At 38.2% G+C, this 11929-nt stretch overlaps 1 protein-coding gene across 2 annotated transcripts in view; it reads right to left on the bottom strand.

Annotated features, from left to right (window-relative positions):
- Positions 1–11929, bottom strand: part of LOC109230989 ((3S,6E)-nerolidol synthase 1, chloroplastic-like) — a 36209-nt gene that overhangs the window by 22855 nt on the left and 1425 nt on the right. For both annotated transcript variants that reach the window (XM_019396506.1, XM_019396505.1), the window contains exons 2-5: positions 11088–11472; positions 10472–10690; positions 9696–9834; positions 8739–8990 (exon numbers count right to left, since the gene is read on the bottom strand). In XM_019396506.1, the coding sequence (XP_019252051.1) occupies positions 8739–8990; positions 9696–9834; positions 10472–10690; positions 11088–11472 (995 nt within the window). The remainder of the gene's footprint in view (positions 1–8738; positions 8991–9695; positions 9835–10471; positions 10691–11087; positions 11473–11929) is intronic.

Here is an 11929-nt window from a genome sequence, read left to right as displayed (position 1 = left end):
GGTTTTGCTAATTTCGGGATTTTCGATATTTTTCGATTGTTTTCGCTTGGGTTTTGTTCCCTTAGCCTGTTGTGACGTATTCATTGTGGTTTTGGTTAGATTCGACGCGCGTGGAGGCCGATTTGAGGAGCAAAGGCGTCGCGAGCTAGAGATTCTGCCGGTTCGAGGTGAGTAATGATTGTAAATGATATCCTGAGGGTTTGAAACCCCGGATTGCACATCGTAGTGCTATATTGAGGTGACTTGCACGCCGGATAGCGAGCGTGGGGTAGAGCACCGTGTGGATTGTTACTTGGTCCCGATTGATGATTTTACTGTGTAATTGACTGAAACACATTTGTTATCATCATGACTTGGGCTGATTGCCATATTTGGGCTTCGTGCCAGCTATTTGAACCCCTTCGGGGATGGTTGTTGATATTTCCTCACTGTTTGATTTTATACTTGAACTCAGTCATGTATTTTTACACTGTTTTCAAAAAAACTCAGCCAAGTTTACTTGCTTTAACACTTGAAATGATATTTCCAATAATATTTTGGGCTGAGCATCATGTTTATTGTTGCCCGAGTGGCCTATGTGATTTTGTTGACTGAGTTAGGCCGAGGGCCTGTGTTGTGAGGATACTTTTGGATCGGGCTGCACGCCGCAGCAGTGTTATACTGATACTAATATGAGGCCGAGGGCCTAGACTTGATGCCACGAGATGGCTTGATATTGCTTGGGCCGTAAGGGGCCCCTCCCGGAGTCTGCACACCCCCAGTGAGCGTCGTCGACGATAAACGGATCGGGCTGTACGCCGCAGCGATATGTGGATCTGGCTGCACGCCGCAACGATACTAGTACTGTTCTATGTGTTTACTTTATTTCATTTGTTTGCCTTTACCTGTTGTTTGTTCTACTTCAAGTGATATCCACCGGATTGCCTGACATTATCTGTTAATTGTGTGTGGTGCCCAAGGGGCGGACTTCTGTGCTTATCTGCACTATTTGATTTGCATTCGTTTGCATACTGTTGAAAAAGTCATTTTCAAAAGAGGATTTAAACTGAACTAAGATATTTCTAAAGATTTCACTGCTTCACTGCTTTTCTCAAGGGTTTTACACTACTTCTATATAGCATGATGATATGTCATACGTGATTTTTTACCGCTCAGTTGTTATTTACCTTTATTACTCACTGAGTTGGAGTACTCACTTTACTCCCTGCACCCCGTGTGCAGATGCAGGTATTTATTCACCCGGTAGCGGGTTGGGCTGATCAGAGTCAGAGATATAGGAGTTTAACGAGGTGACTGCCAGCGTTCGCAGCACCATTCTTCTCCCTTTGTTCATTATTCTTGATTAGTGTACTTTTAGACCTTGTGGTTGTACTTACATTTTAATAGATGCTCGTGACTTGTGACACCCCGATTAGGGCTGTGTTGGGCTGTATTTCCGCTAATTAATATTATTAAGTCATATTTTAGCTGTTTATTCATGTTTAATTTATTTTTGGAAAAGACGAGTTGGGTTAGTTGGCTGGCCTCGTCTTCACGAGAGGCGCCATCACGACCAGAGCGGGGTTTGGGTCGTGACAAGTACAATTCAAATGTACTGACGTCCCTTTTGCCGAGGGCGCTACATTCGTGTTATGATTGTAGGTGGTTCTATAGCAGGTACTCCAGTCCACCGACAGTAGCACTCCTTCACTTCCCGTCAGCTGAATTGGTAGCCCCTTTCCTCTCGGGGCCCTGTGGGGCTCATGCCGTTTTTCTTCCCAGAGTCTTATTTTTTGTATTTGTGTAAGGTATAGCTGGAGCCTTGTTACCGGCAAGTATTATAAAACTCTTTTGTATCCTTAGAAGCTCCGTAGACAGGAAACGTGGGTTATGTACTTATGTATCTTGTATTTGGATAGTGTAACTTGTAAACCACGCTAAGTAACCATGTCTGTTATGTATATTTTGTAAAAAGGTGTTTAAATTATAAATGGCTATTTCCTTTGATTAATGAGTAATGAAAACACGGGGTAACACGTGGGATAGGAAAGGCACCCAGGTCCGCTTGACTGGGGCTACCCGGTCGAGCGCCGGTCATGTCCCTCGGTTTTGGGGCGTGACAATTCTAGTTTACTTTATACTCCTTTTTACTTGAGTTTTGGATTAAAATGTATACAAATAGTCTCAAAAGCTTACATGTTGTACTTGTTTGCAGGGTTTGGTCAAAAAAAATGACAAGAAGTCAAAACCAGCTCAAAAAGGAGTGAAACCTGCACAAGTACCAAGGACAAGTCAAAGCACTGTTGTAGCATAAAATCCATTGCAGCTGCAACAGACCCACCGCGGACGTGGTCCATTTAGTGTGGTCCTTGGGGGGTAAGTTCAGAGAGGTGCATTCCTGGGGTTCTAAGCAGTGCGGTCCGCAGAAGATTCTTTGCGGCCGCGGTAGCCACATCGCGGCCGCTGTCCATTTGTTGCGGTCCGCAGAGAGGGGATTCAGAGAGCTCAGGATTTCGGAAGATTCAAGACACCGCGGCCGCAGTACATTTGTTGCGGTTCGCGGTGAAGCCATCGCGGCCGCGGTGCATTTTATGCGGTCCGCGGTGGCCAGATTCAGAGAATGAGAAGTGAAGCCAAAAAGCCTCACCGCAGCCGCGGTGCATTTTTCGCGGTCCGCAGTACCTCCGTCAGGGGTATTTTGTCCACAAATTAGGCCTTGTGTAAACACTTCTTTTCAGATTTTTAGGGTATCTTTATCTTAGCTGAGCACGTGAACGGTGGTTTTAGTCTATTTTGAGTAATTTTATAGCTGGTTTAACATTGAATCTTCACATCTTAGCTTGTAATTATATTTTATGGGTTGTTCTTTATCTAAATATCTGATTTCTTCTATTATTATGAGTAGCTAGACCCATTAGCTAGGGTTGTGGCTCAACCCTAGTGTGGGTATTTGATGGGTCTTTTGTTTTAAGGCTTAGATGTTTATAGGTGGTTGATATTTGGACTTATTTGTGTTTTCCATGTTGAATTAGTAGTTGCAAACACTAATTTGTGCCTATTTGACTTGGGCTCTTCTTGAGAAAGAGAGCTTGAGTCTAGGAAAATCAGTTCAACAAGTAATTGGGGCGTATTCAAGAGATTGGTAGTCCCAATTAAAGGGTTAAGAGGGTGTTTGGCTAAGCTTATAAGCTGGTCAAACTGGCTTATAAGCACTTTTTGGCTCATCTACGCGTTTGGTAAAATTAAAAGTGCTTATAAGTTAAGTGCTTATAAGCCAAAAATAAGCCAAAAGCCATAAGTTGGTCTCCCCCAACTTATCAAATTTCAGCTTATAAGCACTTTAAGTTTGACCAAAATATTTACTTTTATATCCCTAAAATACTTTTTTTTAAAACAAAACTCGTCGTATACCCGGTTCTTCAGCTGCATATTATTAATTTCAGCACTTTTATCCAAACACGTAACTGCTTATTTTTTAAATCAGTTTCAGCACTTAAAAGTGCTTTTCAGCACCTAATGCTTATCAGCTACTCTAAATCACCTAAGCCAAACGGGCTCTAAATCTAGAGATAGTAATACCCGACTTGAGCCTATATTGCTCGCATAATTTTGACACTCAATTGGTCTTGAGAAAGTAAATTAGGGCAAAGTCACTCAAGCTACCGAGAGGTATAGAGTGAGTAGTGTCGTGCATTGACTATATCGCGATCCCAAACATAACAGCTTGGCTTTAAGCTTTAGAACCCATCAAGTATTCACCTAGGAGAAAGTCACTTCCCTAGTGCCTCGTTAACCATTTAGAAAAAATTACAAGCATTCATACTTAGCTTAATTTCGTATATCATTAGCATAATATTAGATGTAACAAACAAACCAATATGATTGGAAGTGTAATCAAGAGCACTACGCACTGCTAGATTAGATAGAAATCCAACTCCAAACATTGTTGTAGCTCCCTGTGGATTCGGTCCCGACCTTCTCGTGTAAAAGCTGTATCGACCGCTCTTGCCACTTTGTAGTGGTGTAGGGTAGGACCCGATCATGTTAATAACTAGGGATTCTAGTGTATTTTATACTCCTTTTTACTTGAGTTTGGATTAAAAATGTATACAAATAGTCCCAAAAACTTACATGTTGTACTTGTTTGCAGGATTTGGTCAAAAAAAAGTGACAAGTCAAAACCAGCTCAAAAATGAGTGAAACCTGCACAAGTACCAAGAACAAGTCAAAGCACTGCTGCAGCATAAAATCCATTGCAGCTGCAACAGACCCACCGCGGTCGCGGTCTGTTTAGTGCGGTCCGCGGTAGGTAAGTTCAGAGAGGTGTATTCCTGAGCTCTCTGAATCCCCTCTCTACGTACCGCAACAAATGGACTGCTACCCACCATTCGGTCGCCCAGCATTATTATCACAATTCTACGCCACAGGGCTATACCCCGCTTCCACCTCATGATCCTCCCAGTAGTTACATGGGTACATCGAGTCACCAGTCACAAAGACATGTGGTACGCCCGTCATCTGCTCCATTTGCTTCATCTCCAGCTCGATCGCATCCATCTAGATTTCAGCCGGCCGGATCTCAGCAGTGGTCTGGATCGCAGCAGGGGTCTAGATCGATCCAGGGGTGTGGATCGCAGCCATCTTCATCAGGTACCTCGTCTCCCTCTCCACGGAGTTCGTCTCCTAGCATCTCTAGACTTCATCTTCGGGACAGTAGCACTAAGCCAGATGCCCCCCCCCTTTTGCGCACGCTTCAAATTCATCGGAGGATGATGATCCAGATGATGTGCTTTATGATCATTACCATAGGAATGAGGCCTGAGGGCAATGGGTAAGATTTATTTATTACTTCTTTATTTTTGCTAAATTATAATAGGTACTCTTATTTATTTTATGTAATTTCTTTGTTGCAGGTGCATTCCTAATCATCAGGTTACAAAGATAATCACTGATATTCTTGGCAACTTGTATAATGCACCCTATCCGACTTAGAGTGACTTTCCAGAGGATCTCGTGCAACAAATGTTCAACCAATTTAAGATTTTAATACAATTCTTATCTATTTAAGCATTATATTAACAATATTTTCATGTAACGTTACATACTTTATTTGCAGACTAAGTGTGCCTGGGAGGACCGGTATAACCGTGAAATTTGTGCAAACTGGGAGTACAAATGCCGTAAAAGACTCTCTGATTCCTTCTCCTCCGCTCGAAAGGCTAAGAAGAAGCATTCATGGGTTCGACCGGATTTATGGGAGGATCTACAGAGGTATTGAGCCACTGAGAAATTCGAGAAGCAGAGTGAACTGGGAAAGAAGGCTCGAGCATCTCAGAAGGGTGGCTGCTTGCACTGTCTGGGTTCAAGGAGCATGGGGGATACGAGGAGACACCTGATAATTCCTTAAAATATTTCGGTCTATTTTTATAGAACTATATTTATATATGTTAATTTCGTTAACACGTTTTATTATATTTGTAGGAAAAAAATATGGGAGGAAGATGAATCATGATGAGTTCTTCATGGAGACTCACATCCGGAAGAAAAAGGCACCGACAGATCCAACTAGATGGGTCGAGGACCGGGCGGAGACTACACATGTAAGTTTCATAACTACTATAAATGTTTATAATATTATATAGTTAGTAATTTTCTATCTTTAAAATAAAAGGTCGCTACAAGATTAATGTGGAGGAGTACACTCAGAGCTTGCCACCGAATAAGCAAGGCGAGCGACCGTCCATTTCAAACGAAGAAGCGCAGAGGATATGGTTGGGTGTTGTCGGTGGTCCTAAAAAGGGGATAGCATACGACCTTCCAGATAAATCATTTCGGCGCTACAGGGCTGGATTGCAAGGTATAGGGACTTTGGCCCAAGGCGAGCCGATTGATAGGCCGGTCAACAATATCGTCTATGGAACAGAAGATCGCAAAGCTGACAGCAGAGCTTGAAGAGACAAAGGCTAGAGATAAAAAGAGAGATGAACAATTTGGTACCCTTCAAGTTCAGCTAGAAAGGAGGGAAGGACAATTTAATCTCCTTCAAGGTCAGCTAGCCAATCTTCTTGCTAGTGGCGCTTTCCCCATTCATCGGTCTCGTGAGCCTTCCCAATGTGCCGACGATGAAGGTTCTAGGAGAGAAGATGGAGATGATACAAGATAAACACTCATTGAATGGTGTGTATTTCTAAACAAAGTATCGAACTTGTCAATATTTAGTTGAGACTAGTTTTGAATGATGATTGTATTGTTATTTTGTTATTGAACATTTTAGTAGTTGTTGTTGCGGTTGTTATTGGTTGTTGTGGTTGTTATTACTTGTTGTTGTTGTTAGATAAATGTTTGTTAGTGTTAATTAATAGTTTTTGTTAGTTAATTGTTGTCGTTGGTATATTCGTTGTTGTTGATTAATTATGGTTGAATGGCAGCAATGTAATGCTGCAATTATAGGATGGATATTGGCTGTAATTTGCAGGTGGTGTAGCATAAAAGTAGGTGTTTTCTGCCCAGCTTTTACCCAGATTTGCGACCGAAATCGGTCGGAAATTAATTTTTTTTACCCAGAAATTCATAATTTCCGACCGAATTCTGTCGGAAATTTCAGATAAATTCCCAAGATTTTTGAAGTTTCCGACCGAATTCGATCGGAAATTATGAATTTATATTTATTTTTTAAATAAATTAACAATTTATTACAATTTACAACTAATTATTTAATTAAATAAAATTATTATTTTTTTAGAGTTCCGACCGATTTCGGTCAGAAATTTAAAAATTAAATAAAAAATTATTGGTTTCCAACCGATTTCGGTCGGAAATAAAAGTTTGACAGTGAGTCAACGCTTTCAAATTCCTGACCGATTTCGGTCGGTACACGTTTGCGACCATCGTTTTTCCAACCAATTAAAATCGGTCGGAATTCGGTCGGGAATAACGGACGGAATTACACTGTTTTTTTAGTAGTGTAACGTTTGAACACAAGCTATTGAGTTCGACCGAACCCGCAACCAACGATGTGGCTCTGCTCCGGATTATAAAAGCTTTTCTAAATGCCGGGAGCTCTTATCTTAATGTTGTTGTTGGTATTAAGACTATAGGTTTAAGTTTGGGTCAATTGCTTTTGTGGCCATTACATTTTTTCTTTTAAAAATGGCAGCCCGGTGCACTAAGCTTTTACTATGCGTGGGATCCGGGGAAGGGCCGGACTATAAGGGTCTACTGTACGCAATCTTACCCTGCATTTATGCAAGAAGCTGTTTCCACAACTCGAACTCGTGATCTCCTGGTCATATGGTAACAACTTTACCAATTATGCCAAGACTCCGAGAGATCTCCCTAGAGATCTTTATCACATAAGAAATTTGTTGAATTTCAGGTTACAATCTTGGAAGCTGCTGAAGGCGTTTAGAAATTACCTACTATTAATGGAAGGGCAGACTTGAAAGAAGCCTTGCAAAATCTTGCGTCTATTATGGACTCCACAGGACGAAAACGACACATTATCAGAACGACAATATCTCATGGATTACCGACTGCTGCAGCCTCTATAAGAAAATTGGGTTTTCATACTCTTTTACTTTCTAAAGGTTATGTACAGGCTTCTATTTGTTATATAGTCAGAGGCGGATCTATTATTTAAACTTTTGAGTTTGACATTTAAAGTTAATAGCACGAAACTTGTTGGACCTCTGGAATTGTAGGTTAAAAATATTATATTTGCTAAAGCTTTAGTGGTTTTTCGTATATATATATAGATAGACCCTGGGCTGCACTTGATCAGGATTAACCTTAATTAAATATGGAAGAATGTGCTTGACATAGGAATTATCTCATTGTTTTTCCTTTTTGATTTTCCTACTCCCTCTTGTTCACTTTAATTGATATTTTAATAAACCATTCATTCGTAATTACATAGTGCTTTTCAAACAGACAATGAAAATATTTTTTTTTATCGGTGTGAGAATGTGACTTGTGTTAGAATTTCAAAATACTTGAAGAAATAAGCTCTTAACTTAAAAAAAATTCACTCTTGACATGTGGTATTATAAATGCGTATTGTGTCTAGCACCTATAAATAAGTGCCATATTTAGAACTCTCTTCTAATCCTCTCTTAATTTTTGAAAATCACTAATCTACTACTTTGTTAAAGTGCTATATGAAAGTTTAGCAACTGCTCATTGATTAGGAACAGAGACATACGCTAATTCTCTACACATGCAACATAGACTTGATGTATTCCCGGAGCATAGGGAGGGACTGGTTGTCATCATAATTGAAATGCGAAGTTTAAAATTAAAATATTTCTAAACATGGAAATACATTATTTTTTGGGGCATACTAAAAAGAAAAGTGTGTCATATACAATGGAACAAAGAAAAGACTAAAACATGTCATTAAAGTAGATTATGATGGATTAGCAATAGATATCAACTTGTAGATAATTTCGCGAACGAGGAAGAGCTAGCCTATTAGGTGCGAGTTCGGCATAACTCAATTATTTTTGCTTAAACACTATATTTGTATCAAAAAAATTTAATAAATATGTATGTATGCATGCATGCATGCATGCATGCATGCATGCATGTATGTATGTACGTATGTATGTATGTGTGTGTGTATATATTACGAATCTAGTAACTAAGATGAGCTATTGTTCCGTGGCAAATTCAGAACTCTTAAACTTTAAATTTGGCTTCGCCTGTGACCTCTGTGTCGCGGTAGCTAAAGAAATAATTGACAAACATGACATTTTTGTTACCTTAGCGCTTCCAAGATCATCCCAAAGACGAAGAATCTTAGCCCCAGAAGAAGCCATAGCTGATGTATCTTCCAAATGAATAGAGCTTCCATTATTGTTTACACCAAAACCTAAGAGATAAAACATGTGAACTGAGAGCACATGCACTCCTGAACTAACAAGCCCATTTTTCAGGTACTCATCTGCTGTTGGTATGATCCCATAGGCAAACCATTTTGCTTCCTTTAGAAATGCATTGCATAGATTTCCCCACTGAAATGATATATAAACGATGTATCACATAAAATGCTAAACCTAGAATCCTACTTGATATATATTTAAAAACTTTTTAACTTTAAAATTTTCATTTTATTCTTATAGCCATACTCGTACAGTCATAAAATGTCATGACATATTTTATTTGGCCGACATGTTCAAAGGATATTTTTGGTAAATATCAAAAAAAAATATTTTAAAAACTTAGTAGCAATAATCACATTAATAGTTGCATTAATAGTTATCTTCGGTCTCAAATCTGTATAGATACTTCCATTATAAGTGGTAGGAGTTCAACCACCAAGTTCGGAATGGATTGGTGTGGTTCTGTTCAATTAAACAAGTGTCATATAAAAATACAGTACTCCCTCCGGTCCAAAATAAGTGATTTTTTGGATGTTTTCACACAGATTAAGAAATCCACCTTTTAGCATTAATTAGAAATGGAATTGACCATATTAACCTTTACTATCTCACTTAAACACTCCTAACACATATTCCAACACTATTTACTCCAAGGACAATGTAGGAAAACAATAATTAATTCATTCTTGAAATTTGGAAAAATCACTTATTTTGGACCATAGAAAAAAGGCCAAAAAATCACTTATTTTGGGCCGGAGGGAATAACAAATATCACCTGACTAGGTTGTCGTAATAGTTGGGACAAAAAATTCAATGTGAAAAGCATGTAATAGATACCGTCTTCCGCAGGTTTTCAGTGGGATTCCATCCATATATTTTGTAGATATTGTAGCCAATAGCATTAATGGTATCATAAAGTGCCCTATAAGGTGATCTCATGTATTCTGGTAAATCAACAATGGCATCCAATTCCCACCTGCAATTAATAGCCTTTAAAATGTATGGACCAATAAAAATGAAGAAGGCATAGGAAAATAAATTGAGATTTAAGTTATATACGTTGTGTGTATATATTTCTTTTGTAGTATCACTAATTTTGCACCAAGACACGTCACCAAACTTATGGTGCAGTGGTAAGTAATTTTACATTCCCGAGTTTGAGCCTTGAGTATGTAGCCACCTTTGATAAGGAGCATTTTATCCCCAAATTGGGACTTAATGGCCAATGGCGATTTAGGTTGTTTTTACGCGCACAAGAATTCACAGTCTTTATCAAACAAGATATTTTATGTATATATCTCGTAAATTTGATATAATATTATCTATTGGCCCCGATTCTCCAAAAAGGTTGAATGGTGCACCTGATTGAATGCTGAGCTATTTATTCAAAGGAATATGCATGGATCGATTCTCACTTATTAGTTTATACTTATTCTCGTTTTTTCAGTGGTGCACACATGTTCTAGAAATCGTAAATCCGCCTCTGTTCAAAGTGTAAATCTGGATTAGACCGACTCTAATGCAAGTACCAAACACCGGGTGGGAAATCAAACAAATATTATACTAACAGTCCATATAACTTAAACTCACAAAAAAAATCTTCTTGAAATTACCTATTAACGGCTTCTGTGAAAAGGGTTAATTCTTCAACTGTCCCATAAACATCGAAGATGTCATCTATAACGTAAATGAAAGAGATGCATTTTGCTAGCTCAACCCTTTGCATTGACATTCTTGGATCTGTAAAGAGTGCCATTGGCCAAGCATACCATTTTAATGGTTGGTCTCTCAAAAGCTTCAACTCTTCAGCTAAACCAAGACTTTTCAACCACCTATATTTCGAAGTTGCTCAATGAGTTTTGGTTCTAAACATATATAATATTGTTGAAGAATTTTCACATTGTCCAGTCACCCGATAAATAATTATTGGTAACTGTTTATAAAAAATAGGATTAGTGGTCCAGAAAAAAAAAAGATAAATTACCTTCTACGACATGTTAAAACACTAACAGGTGTAAAATTCCTTTGTATTATATATATGCCTAAGTTATTCGAAATTATACACATTGACACCGTAAAATTTTTTAACACTATAACTATTTTCTAACATGTAGTATATAAGTAACATGTCTTATTACAGACAAGAATATGTAATTATCTTTTGGTACAATTCGTAATTTTTTCTACACTATATATCAAATATTTAAAAGTTAAACTTAACTTTGTTACCTGTCAACTTGAGACAATTCATGTTGATGAATCTCTTGGGCTATGGAGAAATTAATATTAGCCAATTCTTGCAAGGTGCTTCTTCCCCATCCATTAATTCCTCTAAAGTTAGTGATGAAATATTTAGCCTTGTAACTTGCTAAACTCTTGTGGTAGGGATACTTCAATGTGTCATTAATAATTCTAGCTTGAACACATGAGTCATTATTATGTGCAAGATATGCATTGAGGTGCTCCCCACTGAAATTTGCAACTTCATCTAGTATATGTTCACCTTCTACACCAAGTTGTGCTGCTTCATATAGACCTATTAATCCACTTATGTCTTGGCTCAGGTTCAATCCAAACGTACCATTATATTTGTTCTTGAATTTTTTAAACACATCTGTTCAAACAATAGAAGGTTCTTATAAGCTTAGATGTATATTTCAAATTGAGATTTATACACTAAGGGTGTGTTTGGTATAACGGAAAATATTTTCCGTGGAAATAATTTCTTGGAAAACAAGTACTAATCTTATTCATTTTCCGGTGTTTGATACGCAAATTAAGAAAAATTACTTCTCAAGAGTATTCATAAATAATTTAGATACAATAAACATGAAGCCATAAACTTTCGAACCAACAACCTTCCGAACGCACAAATTTCACAAACTTCCGAACCGCTAAACTTTCGAAACCGTGAACGTTCGAACCCGTAAACTTTATAATTTCTAAACCCGTAAACTTCCAAACACATAAACCTCCGAACTCATAACTTCGGAACTTGTAAAAATTTCGAACCTGTAAATCAAAAGATGAAAAAACTAAAACTGAAAAAATATTAAAAAAATATTTTTTTC

Source organism: Nicotiana attenuata, chromosome 8, assembly GCF_001879085.1.
Source record: "Nicotiana attenuata strain UT chromosome 8, NIATTr2, whole genome shotgun sequence".
Taxonomy (NCBI): domain Eukaryota; kingdom Viridiplantae; phylum Streptophyta; class Magnoliopsida; order Solanales; family Solanaceae; genus Nicotiana; species Nicotiana attenuata.
Note: the sequence above shows the minus strand (reverse complement) of the source record. Positions and strands in the feature narration are given on the sequence as shown.